General features: G+C 38.7%; 2 protein-coding genes across 3 annotated transcripts in view; one reads left to right on the top strand and one right to left on the bottom strand.

Annotated features, from left to right (window-relative positions):
- Window positions 1-13748, top strand: part of PHF10 (PHD finger protein 10) — a 19926-nt gene extending 6178 nt beyond the window's left edge. For both annotated transcript variants that reach the window (XM_025194940.1, XM_014527076.2), the window contains exons 5-11: window positions 102-251; window positions 1816-1925; window positions 4411-4564; window positions 6569-6724; window positions 11589-11697; window positions 11984-12172; window positions 13524-13748. In XM_025194940.1, the coding sequence (XP_025050725.1) occupies window positions 102-251; window positions 1816-1925; window positions 4411-4564; window positions 6569-6724; window positions 11589-11697; window positions 11984-12172; window positions 13524-13609 (954 nt within the window). In that variant the 3' untranslated portion in view covers window positions 13610-13748. The remainder of the gene's footprint in view (window positions 1-101; window positions 252-1815; window positions 1926-4410; window positions 4565-6568; window positions 6725-11588; window positions 11698-11983; window positions 12173-13523) is intronic.
- Window positions 13749-14807: 1059 nt separating this feature from the next.
- Window positions 14808-18132, bottom strand: CUNH6orf120 (chromosome unknown C6orf120 homolog). The gene is made up of 2 exons (XM_006016990.3): window positions 18062-18132; window positions 14808-15853 (listed from the first exon to the last, which is right to left on the bottom strand). The coding sequence occupies exon 2, from the start codon at window positions 15820-15822 to the stop codon at window positions 15247-15249; it is 576 nt and encodes a 191-aa protein (XP_006017052.1). The 5' UTR covers window positions 15823-15853; window positions 18062-18132; the 3' UTR covers window positions 14808-15246.
- Between the last annotated feature and the right edge of the window lie 5737 nt (window positions 18133-23869).

The following is a 23869-nucleotide window of genomic DNA, read 5'->3' on the forward strand; positions in this document are numbered from 1 at the left end:
GTGGAGTATGTTTTTTGTTGTGGTGGGGGGGGGGGGGGGGGGTTCCAATTTATAATTTTATAGGTATGTCCTGTGAATTAATAAACTTGTATTTATTTCAGCAAATGCAGCAGCAGAACACACAGAAAGTAGAAGCCAGTAAAGTTCCAGAATATATTAAGAAAGCTGCCAAGAAAGCTGCAGAGTTTAACAGCAATCTGAACCGGGAACGAATGGAAGAAAGAAGAGCCTATTTTGATTTACAGACACATGTAGGGTGACTTAAATTTATTATCCATGACAATAGGCAGCTTGTTTGTTTTAGTAAAAATGTCAGTGTTTTTGGTAAAGTTCTAATGCTTATCATCCTATTCACTTGTCATTTTGTTTTAGAAAAAATGCCATATTTACCTGAACTGAAGATGATCCTGAATTCCAGACACTCCCCTCCCCCCCAATAATTTGATTTTATACATGACAAATGTATATATTTGCTATAAATTTTCATGTACAGAATCTCATTTTTGGTGGATCGTCTCAAACTTGTCCTCACCCAGATTGCATTAAACTGCTGGCCCAGTGGGGAAAGCATGGTAGGAGGGGAAGCAGTGGGGGGGGATAGGCAGCTTGCCCTTGCCATCTGCCCCCCCATCCCCACATACTCACCTCCCCCTTTCCCCCTCCCCCACCAATCAAAATATTTCTGAAGAGACATTTTAATGTCAGTGTTATTTGGTTTAGAGATGAGGAATAAGTGACATGACAATAATAGAATGTAAAATAGCAAATAGAAGGTCAAGTTATTTATTGCTTCTATTACCATTCCTCCTAATACAAGAACTAAGGGACATCTAATGCAGTTAGAAGGCAGCACATTTAAAGCTGATGGGTTTTGGGTGGTTTTTTTTTACAAAATCATTACTATATATAACTAACGGAGTGACAGTTTCCATGAAGCAATTTTACCTGTTGCTTGGTGAAAATAATGTCTACCAGGGACATTTGTCACAACGTATTATTTAGATGTATTCCAGGAATGGTCACACATTTATATGAATACAAATATATTCCACATTTCCAGTGGAAGGATACAAGTATATATCAACTTGTATCAGAATGCAAGCCATTCTCTACTGTCTGTCACAGCCCAACAGCCTGAATGCAGTTAAGCAGACATTTTTTTCCATAGGCAAATTTTTGCATAGTGAAGCATTATAGGGATTTTAAGCTCTTCTGACTTTGGTCTCTGTCAGAAGCTGAATAGTGGGTCACTGATCTGATCTTGTTATGACTGTTCCTGTGCTTTTCTATTTGTTTCTCTTATATTAACCTAATGGCTTTGTATACAACAGTGCTTTTAGTGCTAGGTTTTCTTATCATCATTACCATTCACCATCACACAGGAACAGCAACATTTTGTTTTAAAGATGTCCCACATAAAAACTAATTACATACCATTTGAGCTTCTAAGTAAAGTTATTTAAAATTGAATAGGAAGGAGTATTTTTTTTACTCTATCGCATTACACAGTCTTGGTGCTATAAATGAGATTAGGGTTTTATATATCCATCATACTTACTAGAAATGTATTATTTATATTTGATATAGAATTTCATTTTGTTAGTAAAGCTCTAAAATATTATATTCCGTGAAGTGCTAGAAAGCATGTGGGAAACCTAACTCGACTCTTGTAACATAATAAAGAGGAAGAGATTGTATGAGATGTGTATACAGAGAGAGAGAGAGATCTTATCCATATTTGAATATGGGAAAAAAACACTATTTTAAGAGAAAAAAACGTTGTGTGGAAAATAAAATTGTGTTGTATCAATGCAGATTATCCAGGTGCCTCAAGGAAAATACAAAATCTTACCTACTGAGAGAACAAAGGTTAGTCCCTATCCTGTGGCTCTCATACCAGGCCAGTTCCAGGAGTACTACAAAAGGTACTTTGAAAGTATAAAAGTATGACAGTATAAAAGCTTTTGTTTTATATTACATGAATCTACTTGCTGTATATTCTACAAAAAAAAGGAATGTTTATTTTAAAATATCTGAACTGATTTTATGCTCATGAGAACTGATTTTATGCTCATGATATGTTCTAGTCTGACAGCCCAAAAAACTAAAGTCTCCTGTTCACAAAACAAATATAGCAGTGGGGACTGAAGTGCAAGCTGCTTCATACTGCGGTATCAGTGTACCTCAGTATTGTCTTGGAAGGACCAATTGAACACGTAAAAGGAGTAATTTAGTCTCCATGTCCAATAAGTCCTTAGCATCTATCTGCTAGTCCACAGGCCAGATCCCACAGTTGGATCTGGCCTGTAGACAATGGAGCTTCAGTGGCAGTTCTGCTTTCCCCCACAGTGCTGCAGCAGGGAGGTAAAATGCTTTCTTAACTGATGATCAAAACTGTTATGCAAGTGCAAAGTGATTTCCAAACTGTTGTCACCAAAAAGGTCATGCCCACACCTAGGAATATTTATTGTGTATTGTCCAGATTATAAATCAACCCTAGATTTTCAGATTCAGTTTTAGGAAAAACAGCTCTTTACCCATACTTATGGTTTTATATTCAGAGGAGGTCCTTGAACTGCAGCTATCCTTACAAAAATCCCACAGGAGAATCTGAAGACATTGAAAACATCCCACTCCTGATTTAGTAATTGTATTGCATGCACAAAAATGCTAGCAGTACCCAAGTCAAGATTGTTGGGGGCCTTATTAAGGTTGATTCAACATGTAAGTTGTGCAATTTTTATGTTCTTTTGGACAGAAAAATAAAATGCAAGTTATAATTGAAATAATATGGTATATTTCCCATTCATCCTTTTTAATATACACTAAAATTAAAATTTAATATTAAATTTAATATACACCTTACTTAAAATATCACAGCTACAGAGGCAGTTCCTGAAGGTTGCAATTTAAAAAAAAAAATGTTTGATGCATTGGGATGTACTAATCCTATGGCCGTAAATTTCATGTGCATTTAAAATGAAAGGATCATTTTGGTGAAACGAGTGCACAGTCATTTCTACAGGATCTTCATTCCAAACAAAAATAATTTGAAATATGCATGACAGTATAGTCAGTGTCTCAGAAACTAGAAACTTAAAAAAAAAAAAAGTAATCCCCCCATGTGCAGATGAATCTTAAATCTTTCTGTATGTTTTATAAAAGAAGTCAAAATATTTGAAAATGCTTATCCTTAATTGGGGTGGGGGGGGGAAGAGGAGGAGTGCAGCATTTATAGTATTGAAAAATAAAAGATGCGTATAGCATACCCTTTAAGCTGTCCCAGGTCATAAGCAAACCATGCCAGAAACATGCCAAAGTCTAGATCAAGTTGAAACTAAACAGATGCTTTAAAAAAATCATATATTCTGGAACCTGGCTATACAGTGCTCTGGTCTTTACTATTTAAGTTTGGAACTTGATTGAAAAAAATATAAAGAAAATTGTAAATGTGTCTGTACAGACACCAGATATTTATAAAATAAACTACATGGCCTCTTGGTTATAGTAACCCAGCTTGTATTGAACCCTCCAAGAGCTGTCAGTGAACATGTTGGTATGGAATGTCTAAATTTGGCTTTTGGTATGATCCGTGAAGTGAGTTCTTAATTAATTGTCGTGATCCCCACCTTCCAGTACAAATATAAGTGTAGTTGGTATACCTGTTTTCATCAAGTTTCTATTCTATATTAATTTGATTGGGGTGGGAAAGCTATTCTAAGTTTGTGAGGTGGAACAGAACACTGAATGAAATACACACTTAATCTGTCTCCAGGAATGGAACAGACAGTTGCTTCTACTCTTTCTTCTGTACTCATCTAGTCCTTGGTCTGTATCTGATCCCTTTGTCTTCAGTGGCATTCTGCATGGACAAAGGGCTTCAAGGTCTCAGATTCTGATGGAGAGCTGGAGACCTAGAAAGTTATTTCATTCAGTTCCATATGACAAACAGAACACAAAATTGAAACTCTGGTTTCTGAAACTCGGCTTCTATGTTAATTTTTCTCGGATAGTTGGAAGACCTACCAATAGGTTGCTCAGACAGCAGAAACTAAAACCTGATCCAGGTTCACTGAAAATGAATGAAAGACTACTACAGTCTTTAGGGAAATTCGTATTGGATCTTCATTCTTAGTATGTTAGGGAACATGCAGTTCATGGGATTGGTGGTAATTTAAAAAAAAATATAGCAACATGTTATCTGAAATAGGGCAACAGTTATGACAGAAGGATGAGGTGTTGGTATCCTGTGTTTGCAGAACTGTTTATATGCCTAAGTGTGCATGCAATTTTGGTGATCGTACTATTCGTAAAGGCTGTGAATTTATGCAGATTTAAATTATTTTTTAACTTGCACTTAGATGCTTATATTCCCTTTACAACAGTTAATTTAATTATTTTTGGCTTCAGATACTCCCCAGATGAACTTCGTTATTTGCCATTAAACACAGCCCTTTATGAACCACCTTTGGATCCAGAACTGCCTGCACTGGACAGTGATGGAGATTCGGATGATGCAGAAGATGGTAGAGGTGATGACAAACGGAAAACCAAAGGCAATTCGGTGAGATTAACTGAAAGGTGTTCTTCAGGAAAAAAAATACCATTCTCTCTCTTTATGAATGGTTGGTTTCTGTAGTTGCTTCCCTGACATCTTTAACATCTCTTTCCAGTAGAATTTAGATTTTTTTTTTTGCTTCCAGCTCGCTTTATTTTATCAAAACAAATCACATTTCATATTCCCACATTCATTTTATTGAATCATTGCTTATTGCCAGTTAAAAGAAATATACATCAGTTTTGGCTGATGTCATTTTCTCAATGTTTAAAGTAGGCTTACCACACAAACAAATGTAGCTGAGATTTCCCATTATTAAAGTGTCTGTTTCTCTTGGCAGCCAACTTCCAGAAGCACATTTTTGTAGTTCAGTGAGATCCCAGTGTAAAATCTATAATCCATTTTAAAATGGTTTAATTCGACATCTTTATATGTTGAGTAGCCAAAAGGCTGAGTATAGTCAAATACATGAAAATTTTGTTTAAATATTCACAGTCAATTTTTTTTTATAACTAAAGGGGGAAAACACTTTTATTTAATTCAGGCTGTGTGTTTCCATTTCCTTTTTTCTGCACTTGGTTCCTTCCTACTATTTGGTGTATAGTTAAGGATATGGGACTGGTCAAACACTGTCTCTCCCAGGGCACAGTACTGCACGCAGCCTTCAACCAGGAGGTAGTTCTGAAGTTAGAAGGAGCAGGGAAAATTGGAGACAGGGCACCTTGTGGCTCTATATGTGCCCTGCTGATGGCTATATTCTTTATTGGGATTAGGCTGTGATTAGTAAAATTCTTTCTTTATGAAGACAGGTATAGCTTTTGGAGTAGGGTGGAATCTCTATCTTTGGGAAGACCTAGTACTCCTTCCACGTTAATCCTGTCCAAGGAGAGAGTTTCGCATGTTTGTGCCCTGCTTCTTTCCCAGGGTTTTAGGGTGTCTGTCAGCTTTCCATCTCTAAACCTGCTGACAGTTTCAGGAAACTCCGTCATGGCTTCCATTTCCCAACAGTTTCAGCTGAGTTGTCTTATGTTGCCTGCCCCTCTGAAGGAGCTCAACAGCAGTCTTTAAAAAATGTGAGAGAAGATACATCTCCTTCCCCTTCACTTTCTATTCAGTATCTCCTACAAAATGTCCTTCAAAAAAACCCCAAAAATAAAAACACCCACCATGGGACATGTCATTTGCTATCATTATGTAGTTTGCTTTGCTTGTGTGCTGTATTCCTTCTGTCACCTTGTGTCTATCTTGTCTATTCAGATTGGAAGCTTTTCAGGGTATGTACTACCTACAACTGAGGTAAAATGGTGCCTATTACTATGGGGCTCCATTGTTGGTTTATTGCAGGCACTATTGTAATAAAGTATGATTAGGAATATTTCTATGCTAAAGCATTTGGTAGGTTATGAGCATGTTCCCAAAGAATTTAAAATGACATCCATATTGATCTTTGGTATTCTGCCCCCCACCCTAAACATGCTTTAATGGCCGCAGCATAAATTATGGTGCATAGTTGTGTATAGATATTCACAATTACAGTGTTGGATGTATTTAATGGCATTTCTCTGCTGCAATCAAAAGTGAATATTCAGGTTGCACCTCAAGAGAATATGAAAAGAGGGTGGAAGAAAAATCTCATGGATGATACAGTTTGGTACTGCATTTTTTAACAGGTAGCACAATTTTTAGTTTTCTGTTTTGTTATCTGCAAAAGACACCATAAAAGTGGAACATTTAGCAAACTGGTAAAATTGTTTTTCTTTTGCCAAATTTTTAAATGAACATTTTTATAAAGAATAAATACTGTTGTACTCCCTGCTCTTACATCAGGTTCCTTTGGAGAATACAGGAGCCTTTCTGCTGGGATTACAAGGAGACAGAACATTCTGTATTTAAATACCCCCCATGCTTTTATAGACAGTCTAGTCTTTTTTTACCTAGTAGGTTTGACAGCTTAGAAAAGACTTGTGCCTCTATCCAAAAAAAAAAGATATCATGGTATTTTTATTATAGGACAATTCATCTGGCAATGTATCTGAAGGGGATTGCGTCACTGACAACCAGGAGGATACTTTTCAGGGAAGACAAAAAACAAGAGACAAAAGTGCTACTCCAAGAAAAGATGGTTCCAAACGTTCTGTACTGTCCAAATCAGTTCCTGGGTACAAGGTAGAAGAAAAAAGCCCCTGATTCAGCTTCTTTACTGACCAGCCTCTCTCCCTGAAATATTTAACTTCTGCTTTTCAAAAATATGGAACTTCTGCTTGCTGTACTTCACTAGCTGCTCTCCTGTTGTGTGCTCCATCTGTTTGCTTCCTTCCTTACTTTTTGCTTTATTTCACTAGGGGTTCTTCTGTTACCCTGGCTACAGAGTGGCTTCTATTTCTGTGTCTTATCTGATTTCTGAGCAACTATAGCACAAAAATCCATTGCTGTTGCCAAAAACACCACCTTTAACATACCAGTCTGATTTACTTGTCAGTGTAAAACTGGCATTAAGTATTAGCTGTTATTCTTACTAGTATGTATTATAGCAGCAGGCTGTGAAATCAGCGCTGTAAAGTGCAGCTATGTGGCTGAAATCTGTATTATAATATACTCAAACAGTCTTTCATCTTGAAGACTGACCAAATGATAACTATGTATAGGTATTACTTCATATAGCAACAAACATTGGCCACCTCTAGAGTGGAATGCAAAAACTAATTACAGTCTAAGTAACACTACACAACCGCTTAGGACAGGATATGGAGAATATCAATTTGTCCAGTTAAAGGAAGAATTTTGATAGGTAGAATGCTTTATACAGGCTAAAGCTTAGCTAGAATTTAGGAGGCATGTTAGCACCTACAAAACAATGGTTAACAAATCCAGGATACAATCCTCAGCATTAATAATTTAACACTAGGGTTTAAAATATTTTAGGAGAAATTCAAAATTATATGCATGATTTAAATATGTTTTATGGACTTGCATATAGACAAATGATTTAGGTGTAATCTAATATGTTTAAATAACATCTTGCCCATCCCTGCTTGTTTGTAACTGTTAGCAAACTGATTTCCAGGGGAGCAGGTTCAGGCCCCTGGTGATGAAATATGTACCAGCAAGGAGAGGTGTAGATTAGCAACTGTGTTTACTGGTGGGGGGGGAACGACTGTTAAGAAGCAAGGTTTTTTTCTGTGATGACAAGATTATATAGTCTAGAAAGTCTTGAAGCAGCAAAGGTAAGATGCTGGTAGTCTGAATTTTATATCCAGGATTGTTTGCTAACAACAAAAAATGATCATTCTTTAATTAAAGCAACTTTACATTGTATTAAGAAGGTAGTCTCCAACACAAATTGGACAGCTTCAATTAATTGGGAAAGATGTTGATTGATCTGTTCTGTGACAAAATAAATGCATTTTCTGCATTTATAAAAAATATCAAACTACAACTTTGTTTCCTCCTTTTAAGGATTTTACTAAGAATTATGCAAATTCCGGAGATTATAAGTGTTGTAGTAGACCTATATTTTAATATAAGTCATTTTGCTAGTTATTCATTGCAGATGCAAACTCCTGCCAATATTTGTAAAAACATGAAATCCAAAGATGAAGCCTGAAGAAGTTTTAGCTTTGTTTAATATTACATTAGAGATTGCGCGCTACTGATTGACAGAAGAAGGTGCTTCACTTGGGTATGAGGGCAATGACATACTGTCTATTTGATTAGTTTATTCTATTTAGTGGCCTTTTGAATGTTTAGAGAGGACTGGTAAAACAACCGTTACTAAGGTTCTGAACTCCTAAATGTAGAATTGTACAGGTAAGCCAGTACTACAGTTTGAAAATGGACCCTAATGGCTATTATCTGCTAGTTAAAAACTACCAATTATGTTAATAACGGAACAATTAATGTGACTAGTTTGAAAACTTACAATGCCAAAGTATTTTTGTGGCACATCGTCACAACTTCAGCGTACCTTGTGTTACTGAAAAGTGATGCTTCATACTGATATCTTAGAGATGATAAATGTGCATTGTTTTTTGTTGGGAGCATTTAAATATTTCAATATACCCTATTATATGAAGTAGCATAATTGATTTTTGAACATTCTTGTTAAAGAGTTTGTCTGTCAAACAAACAAACAAACAAAAAATTGACCATGTATTGATACACCAGAATGTGCCTAAATGTAACCCCTAAATGTAAAGGCACTTTAATTTAAAAGCTATAAACTGCTTTTAAATGCCCCTTTGATGTTTTTGGTAATATTTTGATCTGTATCATTCATTAATTTTGTCCTTATTTCGGATAGTCATCTTTAGGTTACATTTCAAGTAAAAGTGAAGGATAATTGCTGTGAAATCAACATGCAAATACATAGTTATAGTCAGTACAGTAGAAGTATTACAGTGGAATTCCCAAGATTACCATTTTAAGCAGGAAAATTCATGTATTTTGTATTAAGCCAACTGTATTAAGCATCATTTTTAACTGAGAATGGTTAGCATGTGGTTCACATTTCATGTGTCACAAAGTCTTTGTGACAGCAGTTAATGCAGGACCTGCTACTACAATTGCGCTCACAGGTTTCTGTTCTCAAAGTAGACATATTTTTGTATAGTAAGCTGAAATGCATTGGGATACTAGGTTCCCCCAAATACTTTTGGTTTGTGTTCACTAAATATAAAAATGGGGAATGCCTTGTGTTTAGGCAGTAGGGCTTCATAAAAAACTCATGCTTATCTGACTTGTTGGCGTACATGACTTGAGACTGAGCTGCAGCGCAGAAGTTAACATTACAACAAAAATGAAATGGAAAGTAAAATGTAGAATAGTCACATGGGATATCATGATTTCCTATTAGGTGTAGACTTTTTCTAGTATTCCCCAAATACCATTTAATTTCTTTAAGATGGTAGACTAACTTGAATTGCTTTGAAATGTGAATAGCTTTGTTTAGTTTTTGTTTGTTTTCACCTTTTATAAGAGAGTGCTTCCATGTGGAGCGCTGTCTGAGTTTTTAATATATTGTGATTTCTTCAGTCTTTCTAGTGAACACAAGTTAGTGGAATGGGAGTAGAGAGAAGTATTAATAATAAATACACTTATGTCAGTCTTTAATTTTAGAATTATATGTATCGGAGTATTAACTGCACATACACTAACACAGGTACAGTAACCCAAAGTTAGTTCACTTTAGTTTTGGTGGAGTGAGAGGGAGTTTGCTGCTGTATATTATGGCAGCAGAATATGAATTCATAACAGAATTAGAATTTGGATTAGAGAAGTGCACTTGCTATTTTAGAGAGGTTTGTTTTTTTTTCTTACATATGGGTAAAAATACAACAAAAACCTTACTCTTAGAATGTAGCAGTACACAAGAGGGTAAACACTGCGAAACTGATAAGGTTTAAGCATGTGCTACTATCCTTTTGTTGGGAAGAGCAGGGTATAAAAGGTATACATGTAGGATATGTAGAATAGTTAACAGTAAAGATTTTATATGTATGTTTTCACTTCCATGATATTTATTATTCTGTAGAGACATTTGTGAATGTTAGACTTCTTTTATCATTTTATTATATTTATGTATAAAACAGGTTGACTCTGCTTTTTTTAAAATAAATAAGCAAAAAAAGTCTTTATGAATGCCTCTGTCATCTTTTGAAAAGGAAGTTACTCTTTAAACACCTATTGTGCTTTGTTTTTTGTTTTTAAATCTTCAAGCCAGACAAGTTAAAGGAGGCTTCAGCCACATTTTAAGATCTAAAGGAGATTTAGTAAATTTAAAAAAGTGTTCTGGCAAATTAAGATTGGTTAAATATATTAAATTGTATTGGCAAGTGTTAGAAAAGTGATGGCTGATAAAGTAAATGTATTCAGAAGATATTGTCCCTTTTTGAATAAGGCCTACTGAGTGCTTTTCCCTTTTCAATAGTTGTGTTTTCCACTTCCATTGTTATTACTACCATCTTAGCTTGAAAAACACTACCTCTTTCTATTTGGCAACTTTTTCTCTTTATGGAACACGTCCTGTTAAAAGTCTCTCTATCCTCAATTCAGAAACACACAGACTTTAAAAATATCCAGCACTTACAGATTTAAGACCAACAAGTGATATCAATTCAAACTCTTATTTCTCACTAATTAAAGTGCATTAAACTGTAGTTGGTCATAGTGGACACAACAACTTAGTGCGCCCTTGATAAAGTAGTTTTGATGCCTTATTACTGCTTTTCATCAAGGTTAAAATTAGTGTTTGGTCACAAACGTGCAACACAGTTCTAGTAATCTCACAGGATTCAACCCCCTAGAATTCCTCTCTGACTTTCAAGTAGATCTGATGGATACAAACAGGCACTTCCTTTCTCACCTCATCTTAAGTGTAAAATTGTAGTTATAGGTACATATAAGTGTTCTCCATAGCAACTACAACTATAACTTTGCTTATAGGATGTGGAAAAAAGAAACAAAGAGCCTGATTAATGCAGAATGCATCCAACTTGTCAGACAAATACTTCGGAATTTAAAGCTATAAAAATTAGATGTGAAGTTCTTTTTGACAATTTAGTGTTAAGCTGTCATGCACATGAATTAAGTATAACTTGTGCATTTCTAAAAGGATATTTGTTTCTCCATACATATGGAATCTTATGAATTTGAAGACAGATACGATCTTTCATTCCTTCAACACTTGAATGATTTTTTCTTAAAATATCATCAATGATCTATTGCATTCATTTACATTCACTATTAAATGAAAAGTTAGCTGATAGTTTATAGAAGAAAACTTGCCTACTCTCTTGCTCTGCTTAGTTAGTTGCAAAATGATTTTACATATAGCTCATGGTACATCTGCTCTAAAACTAGTTTTATGCCTCTATGATTTTAAAATAACCACTTTATGTTTTAAGATTTCCTTCAATCACATCAAACAGAAAGCTCATTTATTTGCAAGAGTTAAGAAGATGCATTAAATTTCCTGTTAAATCCATTAAAAGTTCTTCTGGCAACAATTTATAGCCCTCTTCTACCCTTCCAGCCAAAGGTCATTCCAAATGCTATATGTGGAATTTGTCTGAAGGGTAAGGAGTCCAACAAGAAAGGAAGGACTGAAGCACTTATTCACTGCTCCCAATGCGACAATAGCGGTAAGTATCTATGTATGCTATAATGGGATTTTAAGGGGTTTTACTTGACAAATCTTAGTAGAAATATTTTATATACTGTATTTGCATACAAACAATTGTCACCTTAAGAGTGATTCTTTCCTTAGTTTCCTTCAAATTATACTTAATACAGTATACTAGCACATATATTGCACTTGAGTCTCTTAGGTGAGCTAACTTAATTTTATGAAGTAGCTAATACAGTAGATAATAATAATTATTTTAGAATTGTATAAAAATACTAGTAATAATATTGATTTTAATCTAGGCCACCCTTCTTGCCTTGATATGACTCCGGACCTTGTTGCCATGATTAAGACTTACCCTTGGCAATGTATGGAGTGTAAAACATGCATTATATGTGGACAGCCTCATCATGAAGAAGAAATGATGTTCTGTGATGTATGTGACCGTGGTTATCACACCTTTTGTGTGGGGCTTGGTGCTATTCCTTCAGGTAATGAAGAAAAACTAGTCTCTCTCCTTAAGTGCTTGGGCTTCCCTCTAGGGGTGGGGGGCAGACTAAGATGAGCATTATGTCAATGCCTAGTGTAATAGACATTCACTCCAAAGACAAAACAGGTTTTGTGGGGGGTTTTCTTTTCTATTTTTAAAAATTATTTATATATATGTAATCTACATGAAACTTAGAAATTCACCTCAAGAAACAGGCAGAAGCATGTTGTTTACCTTAAAAGTGTCTTTGCTCGAGCCTAATTTGCATACTTGCAGAGCAGCTTTTCACAACTGAACTTTTCCAGCCAGGAGTCCCACAACATCCTTCAGCTGTCCTAACCAATATGAAGTGCTATTTCTTAAAAGAAAAAAAAAAAGCCCATGTAAACTGTGTTGCTGCATATTGCTGGAGCACCTTCAGCACTGTTTCAAAAGCTTAATAGGAGCATAAATGCTTTATTAAAAAGGAAAAGAAAAAAAAAGGTTTGCATGGTCCATTTAGTACATATGAATACTATGACTTCCTCCACTCCACCTAGGTTCTTTTTTTTTAACATCACGTTATAGAGCTGAGACAGGGTGTGCGCCATATGTAGTAAATTTACACCTCCTTTAAACAAGTACAAAAATAATGCCATTTCTGTTAGGTAGTATTTTACCCATTTTATGCATATGGTGACATAACACAAGGCAGTGGTCAAATCGCAGTTAAAGAACTAAGCAATTGGAAGTACTCTCAAAATCTAATACTAAATACAAAATCTAATACTAAATAAATGATGCGAAATTTAGGTTAATTAATACAGTTAGCAGCTTTAAGTTCTGCAGTGCTGGCCCTCCCTGTATCAACAGTACTTTGAGTCCTAAAAAAGTCTTCTTGTAGTTAATTGGTTACCAGCTACTTTCAATGCTGCTGTATACTTCCAGACACCTTATGCGAGTAATTTAACTTCAAAGTTGTCCCACAGCAGCACTGTATGTTACACATACTAAACACAGTGCGGAAGTACTTGATATTGCTCTATAGCTACTAAGACCGTTATGCTGTGATTAAATACCACTTGTCTCATTTGTGAAGGAAGTAAAATGAAGTGTTTTATGTATGTCATTGTCTGCGCCGGAATCACCCTCTAGTAGTATTGGAGCTTCTACTGGACTTTACATGAATTAACGTATTAATACTTTGATTGCTTAAGAGACTCTCTTTAAAAGAAAAAGGTTAACTGGTTTTTATTCTGAATGGAATCAGAAGAGTGCAAAAAGTATTCAAGCACCTTGTAACAGTGGAAAATGTTTTTATGGCTCCTATGGCACCTATTCACTATTAACTAATGACAACTTTGCTTTCTTAGGTCACTGGATTTGTGACTGTTGTCAAAAAGACACCCCAGTACCCAGGAGAGGAGGAAGAAGGGGGAAAAACAGCAAAGAGGGATAAAAAAACCCAAACAGTTTGCCTTCCAATACTGTTAACTGCATAAATTAAAGCGATACATTTGGTGCTATTTAACCAGTCACTCTGTAAAAGGAACAATACCACTTTTTAAAAACCAAATAAAAGTTTAATTTTGACTATATAACAATTTTTTCTTTAATAGCAAGGTTATTGGCAATGTTCTGTCATAGCTGTTTAAAAGGAAACCTCACACTCCCACTGAAAATGGAAAACTTTCAAGGAAAGTCTGAGTAACTGCATAATCTACTGTATGAACAAGCTTATAGCAACACTTAAGAGATTCTGAAGAAGTTCTGAATAGCAGTAACTTCTACCTAAAGAGAAAGCTATACAACACTTATGCTATTTGTAGAGCAATCGATTTTATTCCAATAAAACAAAACAAATAAAACTTAAAAGATCAAAAAAGACTATTCAGATAAAAATTACTATTCAGATTACTGTTTGATATTCAATTGTCCTCTAACTTAAAAAACCACCAAAACATGATTTCAAAATTAAGACTATCTTGAAATCTTTTAGTGCATTGTAGGAAAAAGCCAGTCTGCTTTAGGAGCATTAAGTCCCAGCTGGAAAACAGTTATTTACTCTCCCGGGAGCCAGTGAATGGTTAAGCCAGAGATGTACTAATGACCATAGAGTGTGACTATGGAAGTAGCAATACGTTCATGGTTAGTAAATGCTCCTGAAAGGGTTCCTCTCCGTGTAAGACCCCTTCCCAAGCTTATGCTACAAATACAGGCTCAACTGTTTTTAGATGGAACAATGACAATGCCATTTACATACAACACAGAAAAACAGCTGAAGTGCTGCTTCCATCATACTCCTTCCCTGGAACAGAAAAGTCAACCTCTCTACACTAGAGGAAGGAAAGGATGAACATGAACTTTATTCAGGTCAGGATTCTCCAAAGCAATTAATGATTTTAGGATCCTTAGTTTAAATACTCATCGTGATGCTGATGCTGTGAAGCAGTCTGCTGAAGTGCTAATCAAATCACCTGCCACCTGAAAAAGTCAGACTCCTCAAAAGCTGGTTCATATTGGGCACCCCAAAAACTCTAGTCACTTCTGAAAATCTAGATCTGCTACTTCACCTGGTTTGTTACACTCCTTCCAAGTTCCAATGATCAGCCTTTTAAAGTGCCATTGCTCAAAGATTTGTTCACAGTGCAGACAGATTAGAAAATTAGTTCTTTATTTTAAATTGAGAGGGGATGTTAGAACTGCAGCTTCTCAGATTTTACAACTTTTCTTCATATAAAATAGTAATTTTAATAGAAAATACATTGAATTATCAAAGTCCATTTTTTTTCTAAAGCACCTATTCAAAGTAATGGAGAATTTTTATGAAGTTCCCTTTGTACATTCATTGTTCAACCCTGATCTATAAAGAAAACTATGAATACTGTGCTTGCTGTTCATTTTATGTATGGTAGGATTTACGACAGAAAGTTAGATATGGCTTTTCTTTTCCCCTCTCCAGCATAGAAAAGTTAACCCAAATACCTCTTCAGGAAACTTTACCAAAAAAAGTACCAATGCTCACAGCAAATTATTCATGTTCAATTTCACAGGTTGTAAGTGCACTAGCCCAGTGTGTATGTCCAGTTGGTTATTTTAAAAAAGAATTTCAAGTATTAGCTTCAAGATTCCAATAAATATAGTCCAAAAAACAGACTCTTCATCCTGAGTTTCATCTTCTGCTGAATGCAACTGTTTCTGGCTTGCCTCCATCTCGTCTCGGTTGTAGGAAGCCTCACCAAAGGGATATTGTACAACTGTTCGATCATAATATACTTTCATTTCAAATTCACTCTCCTGATGAGAGGGGTGACCATAAATTCCTATTCCTACTGGGCGACGGAAGTGTGCTGGTATGTGAACAACATCTTGGCCACAAGTTACAGATTGTAACTCATAGTCATCAAAGCTGGGGTGAAGAGTCATATCAGATACATACAAATCTGCATCACCTTTTAAGCTCTGCATCTGAAGCACGATCTTCCCCTCATGATTTAGTCTCAAGTAACTGTAATTTCCAGCTCCAATCTGACCTTGAACAACATGAAGAAGAATCCATTCTGCAGGAACATCTTCATCCTCAAAACTATTTACCATAAGCAACGCCTGAGCTGCTAGAAGCATCACCAGCATTCTCATCCAATGTGCTGCCATAACTCCCAAGTATGACATTAAACAAATTCTCGCATCATGTGTAAATATCCTGTTAACACAAAACATAATAATTCAGGTTCAGGATGTTCTACTTGTAGAAAAGGATCAGATCATTTTCCTGAAAAATAACCTCATTTCAAAATATTAGTCCAAGTAAAACTTAAGTGAAGTGTCTTTTACTGATGTTATTCATAATTAGTACCACTGGAAGGCATTGTGAAATTTGTATATTGCTATTAAGTTTGTGAGAAGGTAACAGTTGAAACTGGGAACTGATCAGCAAACACACTAGTTTCAGAGGTAAACTCAACAAGCAGGCAGACAGAATACAGCATTTTATTTTTTAAAATGCTGATGCACAGTACTGATTTTAGGGTTAGAAAGATATCCAGTTAAGAAATTCAACATGTTTGAGGAGGCTGAATTTTAGTTGGTTTGGGGTTTGTGTCATTTGTTATTTCATCCAAGTGACACGCTGATGTGCAGACTGAATGCATATGAAAGCATATAGACTCCTGTACTTTTTAAATGCAAAACTGCACACTTATAAAAGAAAAAAGTTAGTGGAAAGTCTATATCAGAACAAAAATAGTTTAAGAAAACACGTAGTTGTGTAAATAAGCATAAAGCTCAACTGACAGAAAACTCTTCTTAGGTACAGCTACTCCTTGCTTAACATTGCAGTTACGTTCTTGAAAAGTGTGACTTTAAGCAAAACGAGGTTAAGCAAATCCAATTACGTCACGGTAGTTACCTACTTGCAGGCAGTGGCCAAACAATGTTAAAACACTGTGTGACTGTAAATGAGTATGTTCTCTAATAGATCAGCAACATAATAATGAAACAATGTTAACCGGGAGGAGGTTAAGTGAGGAGTAGAATACCTGTACATCACTTCAATTCCAAGGGGTTTCTCATAGCACGTGTATGGTAGCTTGATTCTGTGTTACTGCCCTGTAGAGTACTGCACCACAAAACGCATGACTGCAAACAGGCATACATTTCAAGTGTAATTACTCTGACTAATTTTCTGGCCTGAAAAACAGCTGATCCTCTCTGCAGTTTCCAGTACCCTAGCTACAGACAGACATTTTAATGTTTCAGCTTGGCCGTAATAGCAATGAATCTCTGGTCTGATCTAGAGACTTCATCCTGTTCCACAAGCATGACAAGTTAGTTTCTGAACCCCAGTGCACAGTACACTTTGCATTATGGTAACACCCTAAGGCTCCTTGCCACGTACTACACAATTCACTAGGCAATCACGCAGTACATTTAGACCAGCCCCACTGGCAAAGTAAGATCTAGGGGTCAGAAAATGAAACTAGGAGGGAAAGTTCAAAACAAACAAAAGGAAGTGTGGAATTAAAGTGTGGCGCTCGTCACCAGACGTGCTGGAAGCTGACAGTTTAGTCCGATTCAAAAGAGGACTGGACCAATTCTTGGAGGGAAGGTGCAACCGGTAGGTATAGAGCGTAGGGATTAGGGACATGCTGAATCAACTTCTGGACCCAAGTGCTGGAGGCTGCAAGCCAGAGAGGGACAGTGCAAAAAGATAACCCTGATCAGACCCATTCACTCATCCTTTCCACATCCACTCTCTACCCCTGCGTAGCACAGGCCTATTGGACACACATAAGGCAAATAGGGCAAAAGTTAGCAGCCTCCCACTCCCATTAACAGAGGCAGTTACTGGATATGTGCCACCTGAATAGAAAGAAATAAAGCAGGGAGGGAGGGAGGGAGGGTGTCAGGTTAAGACGACTGCAGGAGTGGGGCACCAGGCACAGCACTTGCAAATCAGTGCGAAGTATCAGCGGGGAGTGCCCAGAGGCAGACAAGGGGCAGGGCCGCAGCCCCGCCGTCCCTGGCGCCCTCCCGCTCAGGTTGGGCTCAGGCCAGGAGCAGGCTGCCTGGGACGTCCTGGGAGTCGGCAAGACCAGAGGCAGCTGTGGTCTGACCCGGGATATGGCAGCTCTTATTTTTCAGACGGCTGCACGAGCACAGCAACAAGGACACCGCGAAAACGCCCGGGCGCCACGAGGAGCCCCCCCCCGGGAGGACCACGTCGGGGGGGGGAGTGCAGGCTGAGGACACAGCCCCATGGGGGGGAGGGGCGCGGCGCCAGGAAGACGCGGGGGCCGTGGAACCCGCCCATGTCACAGAGCGCCCTGGGGATCCCCCCGGGGGGACGGTTGCACAGGCCCCGCCCCCACCGCCGGGGGGAGGGGCCGTGCGGGCTCGGGCCCTAGCTCACCGCCGGGCCGAGCCGCCGTCACCATGGAGCTCCGCGAGGCAGGCAGGCACAAGAGAGCCTCCCGCCTCCTGCTCTCGCGAGATCGCCGGGCGCGGCCCGCCAACCAATGGCAGCTCGCCCCGGAGGGAGGGGCTGACAGGGTTACTCTGCCTCCCATGGCAACCGGATACGTATAGAGGACCGCAGTTCCAGGGACTGGATGCTCCCCCCCGATTCGGCGGGCCCCGCCCCTTGGCCCCTCCCCGGTGCGGGGTCACGTGATGTCACCTCAAGGCCTCTCTTACCCCTTCCAGCGCGTAACTCCGTCGCCGCGTTGTGGGAGCGTTCTGAGTTGCTCTGATTTTAAAAGTCCCCAATTTTCGGTTAAAAAAAAGTAACGCCAAATCCACGTTTCCATGATTAAAATGAAACACCACTAATATATAATATAATATAGTTATAGTAGTATTTCATTTTAATCATGGAAACATGGATTTGGGGTTACTTTTTTTAGCCCCCAAAATTGGAAGGTTTTTTTTTAAATGAGAGAAAACCAGGATCCCTGGATGAGATGACAGGGGCAGGTGCTGAGTGGGGCTGGCAGGATTTGCCCCTCCTGCTCTTCTCTCGTGCGGTTTAAGCTCTGGGACAGGGATTGGCAATGTTTTTGCCCCAAGTGCCCAAATCACGCCCACCTCCCCCACGGTGCCATGGCAGAGGGCGGTGGAGCTGCGGGGGGCCTGATCCTTGTTGCTGGCGGGGGTGCGTGCCACCCTGCAGGGCACTGGCAGCAGCGCGTGCACACGCACCTCTGGGCACATGGCGGGAGGGGCTGGGGTTGTGCTACCCCAGGCCCCTTCCTAGCCAGCATCCCCGGGGCACGCTGCTCCGGAGCCCGACGCAGCTGTTTGCAGCCTCCTGGCTGCATGCCACAGCTGACCTGGGCTCTGGGCAGCAGGGAGGCTGCAAGCAGCTGCACCGTGTAATGTATGCATTGTATGATGACCCTAATCCCTGGGCCGCTCTATATAAAGTGAGTAAATCCCTCTTTGGCTGTAGTGACTGTGCCTGGCACTCCAGGGGGTTGCTACAACCAGGCTCCAAAGGTGCCTATACGTCCAGGGAGGCTGCTCTGATGCACTGTAATTACAGCACGTTGGAGCAGACTCAATTAATTAAGTGTTTTGGAGCATGGTAATTATACTACACTCCAGCAGACTCCAGCATCTCATATATCAGTGTCCCCCCGCTGAAAAAGGGTGGCAGGGGCACTTTAACTAAAGCTTGTTAACTGCATAGCTAGCTAAAGTAATGTGCTAAAAGTTGGTCAGGCCATGACCCGGGTGGCCCACCCTGTTCGGTGGCCTATGGTGTAGGGGTCATCACAGTGGTCCACAGTTGCCTAACCTGTTACAAGGGGGTTAGAGAAGGAGTGCAGAAACTTCCCCAATCCCATCAAACAGGGAGGCAAAGAGAAGGGTTCAATCTCCTAGAGAATAACATGCACCTTCCATCAAAATTCATTTTTCATATGGTGGGGGGAGAAAAGGGGGAAGAGTTGTTCAGATATCCTCAAGGAGGCAGGGACCCCTAGATCCTAGCACAAGCATGAGAGGAGAGAAGATAAGGCTAACGTCATTGCCTCTCAACCCCTATTTCCTGTCTCACTCTTCCTGTTTCCTATAACTCCCCTCCCCTGACCTGAGCCTCTCCGTTGCCCTAGCATCCATCCCCATTTATTCTTCTCTTAATCCTGCTTCCCTTTACCATAGCCTCCAAACCCTCTCTCCCATTTATTCCCAGTCTACATGGGCCTGTCCCCTCTTCTCTTCCAGCAAACAGTTCATAGATGTAACTTATTTTCAAGAGTCTTCTGAACATTTTGTTGGTCTTTGTTTTACATTTCCCCAGAATAAATGAAAACGTTGGACAAATGCTGTTTTTTTTTTGGTTTTTTTTACTTATAGTGATGTAATCGTGGGCCTTTTCTTCTGCCAAGGGTTGTAATCCATCTGACATGGGCTGGGCGTAGATCAGGTTCAATGACATGCTCCCTTGTGCCTTTTTAGTTTATGTGCAATTTGCTTAGCTGGAAACCCTTTGAGCTACTCTGTCAGTGCATGCACAGTGTAATACTTTCCCTAGTGAGGGCTAGGCATGCATCTATCTATGGAGCCAAATACTTTTCTTCATACTGTTTTCAATATTTTCTTCCCTGGATGCAGTGTAGATGTTGTGAACTAGCTAGGGTAAATGTCAAGTGATTTAGACTATGTTGGGCCAAATCAGAGTTCAGGTCAATTCCCAGGTCTTCAAAGAACATATTGGTAGAATCCCCCCTGACCCAGCCTTCATAAGGCACACTAGCTGCCAAGTCTAAGGAAACATGGATTTTAGAGCACCTAGATTCAGCCTTTAAAGCAGTGCTTCTCAACCAGGGGTGTTACAGCACCATGGGGTGCCTTGAGATCCTTTCAAGTATGCTGCAAAATGCAATGCAAGACTAGGACTGTTAGGTGTGCAAACCCAGAGATTTCTAATAGTAATTAACAGTTGTCATAAACATTCTGACCCGATGGGGTCTTTCTGAATTCTTTGCAGCAGAAGAATTGCCCCATTTATTTTTCTGTCATCAAACTTGGAGTGAAAACTAAAAGCTGGCACTTTCTGAGGTGTGCCTTGAGTCTAAAAAGGCTGAGAGTAAGAGTTCTCATTTTTAACTATAGTAGAGCTGGCTGTTTGCTACAATAAACCTAATATTACTGCACAAGTAAATTTTAAATGCAATAAAACTAAACATTCTGATCCTGATGTCCTGTACTTGGATACACACTGACTTCAACTGAAATACTCTTGATCTTGATTTACTTCCAATGTAACTGTGAAATATACAAAATACAAAAACACAAAAATATAATTATATCATTCATTAATGTTGTCTCATTCTGGCTGAGGAGCAGGCTCTATGTATTTGAAAGCACAAAAAAAATGTTTTTGGCAGATCCTAATTCACATATTGTTTTTATCTGGCAGCATAATTTTACTTTTACAGAAATGGTCACATTCTTAGGTTTGAATACTATTTATCTGGTACAAGTGTTTTCAGTTTCAAAATATTTGTCCCTCATTACTGCAATTTTTGTGTAGCTAATGAAATTTAGAAGATTAAATTAGACATGTAAGAAAATAACATTTAGAATATGTGGCTGCTTCTTATTAGGCTCTAAGTGATTTGCTGAAATAATTATTAATTTTGTTAAATAAATTTGTACTTTCACAGTTCATCTAAGACAAAGTGAGAATTAGCTTGTTTACTCTCATCATTTTGATGCCTCTTCAAGTTTCTTAAAACGCACTAAATGTACAAAAAGCAGATGGTGCCTATTGGTAGGTGTCAGAAAGTTTGCTTTTTAGAAGATATTATTTTCATATTTTCTGTATTTCTCTTCCCTGGTCTTCATTATTGGTGATATTTGCATGTCATTGTGGCATATGGTAGTACTGCATATGTGTTTTAAAATGGAGAATAAAGAGCAAATAGAAATTGAATCAGCATTCTGTAGATTTAAAAAGGCAACAAAAGTATCACTCAAGTATATGTGATAAGACAGAAATCTTTACTAAATAAAATATTTTAATAGTCTTTCCTATAAGGCATTATGCATTTAAACAGAAGGAAGCTCAGTTAAAAGAATACTTATTAAAGAAATAAACATTTAGAAGTATTTTTGTACCAGATCAAAACAAAATTCTAATAATTTGCTAATAATCTTCTTGAGCACTAAAGATTAGAAAATTAGAAGTTGATGTTAACTTTGTAAAGTGTAAATCACTTTTTAAAAATCAATGCTGGTTTAAATAAGGATATGAAGTCTGTCATCTGTGAGGTCCTGTTTGCTTCCAATTCACACTTCCATCTGGTGATATTTTGGTCATCTATGTAACACGAGTCAATGATCTCAGTTTCTTTCCCAGTGACTGCTCCCACTTTGTAATAAGATGTCGTGCCAAAGAGCAAAAAGGCCAAAGAGTGAATGGAAACTGACTGAACGATGCTTTAATACTGACACATGCTCCCTCTAGTTCAGGACAGGACACACTGGGGAAGAAGCCTGGGGAAGCTTGTGCTGCCTTTTTGTGTTGCACTCTTATTCTGGGCTGTTAATCAAGCATTTGCTCAGAATGCTAAACAAATTATGTGTGTTTTAACTGCAAATGCCTTTTGTCATTTGCCAAAATTAAATATATTAGATTGTGTTTTTCTCTTCAACAAATCTAGCCATGACTGGTCCTATTAAAGGCAGTAAATATACATCAGTTTACACTAGCTGAAGATCTGGCTCATTATCTCAATACTTAAAATAACTTCAGAGAATAACTGAATGCAGTGCTGTCCAACTGGAAGCCTGTGGGCTGCATGCAGCCTGGGAAGGGTTAAGCTGTGGCTCCTGGGCTCTCTCCAGCTGCTCTGGCAGCAAGAGTAGCTAGAGTCTGTGGGCTCCCCTTCCCTCTTCTGGCTGCTGCTTCCTACACTTGGGGGGTGGTGCAGTGTAGGGAGCTGAGAGTGATTCTGGGCCATGTATGGGGCTGGGGTGAGGGACTGGGGTTGCAGGGGGGCAGCCATGGGGGAGATGCGTGGGAGGGCATATGGGGGTGGGGAGGGCACACACTGTAGTGATGGGAGGGGGTGCTCTTGTGGGCACGCAGAGCTGTGGCAGGGGGAAACGGCCCTTGCATTGTGTCCCCTGGGGACCTAGGAGTTGGACAGCCCTGATCTAATTTTACACCACATTACTAGCTGGATGCCTTCTAAAGTTTTCCAGTGTTCCTATATAAATTACAGATCCGGAGAAGCATCACTGCCATAATGCCAGTCCTGTCAGTAGTTTTACACTCCGTATTCTATGCAGGAATCAATTTGATGCACACACAATTTGGAGAAGAAAATTCTTTTATGACCAGGCTGTTGAGTCCAGCTCAACTTCTACTATTTTATCAACTCCAGCCAAATCTTCTCTTCTAGTTGCTGTTGATGGTGAGATAAGGAGAATTTAAAAGAAGAGTAGCTTCATCCAAAGTCAACAATAATCTCTCTTTGCCTGCAATCACTATGACAATTGTGCTTTACATATGTTCCTGAATCAGGTCTTTACACACAGATCCTTGCATAAATAACATATTATAGATTAATATGGCCATTAGTCTGTAGTTGTTGATGGGCATGCCATAACACATTAATGGATGCAGCCCTTGTGAATGATATTTGGTATTTGTTGTCATCACAATATTGAAATGAAAGGTTTAACACAGTACTACTAGTTCAAAAATAGAACTGGTTCACAGATGGCATGAGTTACTTGTCACCTTTTCCTAAGAGAAAAAAGTCAAGGAGGAACAGATTTTGGTGTAAGTAAAAACGGTATGTGCAGAGCTAGAGTGTATAGGCAGACAAGGTTCCTTGGGTGAATTTGATATCTTTTATTAGACCAACCCAAATGGTTGGAGAATAGTTATTAAGCAAGCTTTCGGGTTCAAAAACCCTTCGTGAGGCTAAGGAAGCTGCAGCAGTTGGTGTGCGCTCTTCCTGGATGGAATGAAAAGTAAACAAGCCAGGGGCTGGGCTGGGCTGGGGAGTCAGTTGCCAGGCAGATTATAATGTATCAAAAATCCAATGTCTGTGTTTAGTCCCTGATCTCTAGTATCCAGCAGGTTGATGAAATGGAGCTCATAGGCTCGTCTCTGGGATGTGTTGTGTAAATTTCCCTTGAGGATCAGGACTGAGAGATTGGAGAGAGAGTGGCCCTCCTGTGAGAAACGTGCCCCCACCGG

The sequence above is a fragment of the Alligator sinensis genome, unplaced genomic scaffold (genome assembly GCF_000455745.1).
Source record: "Alligator sinensis unplaced genomic scaffold, ASM45574v1 scaffold448_1, whole genome shotgun sequence".
In the NCBI taxonomy this organism is placed as follows: Eukaryota; Metazoa; Chordata; order Crocodylia; family Alligatoridae; genus Alligator; species Alligator sinensis.

Coding starts and splice junctions, on each gene's coding strand:
- CUNH6orf120 (XM_006016990.3), bottom strand. CDS start 15,822: ATGTCATACTTGGGAGTTATGGCAGCACATTGGATGAGAATGCTGGTG.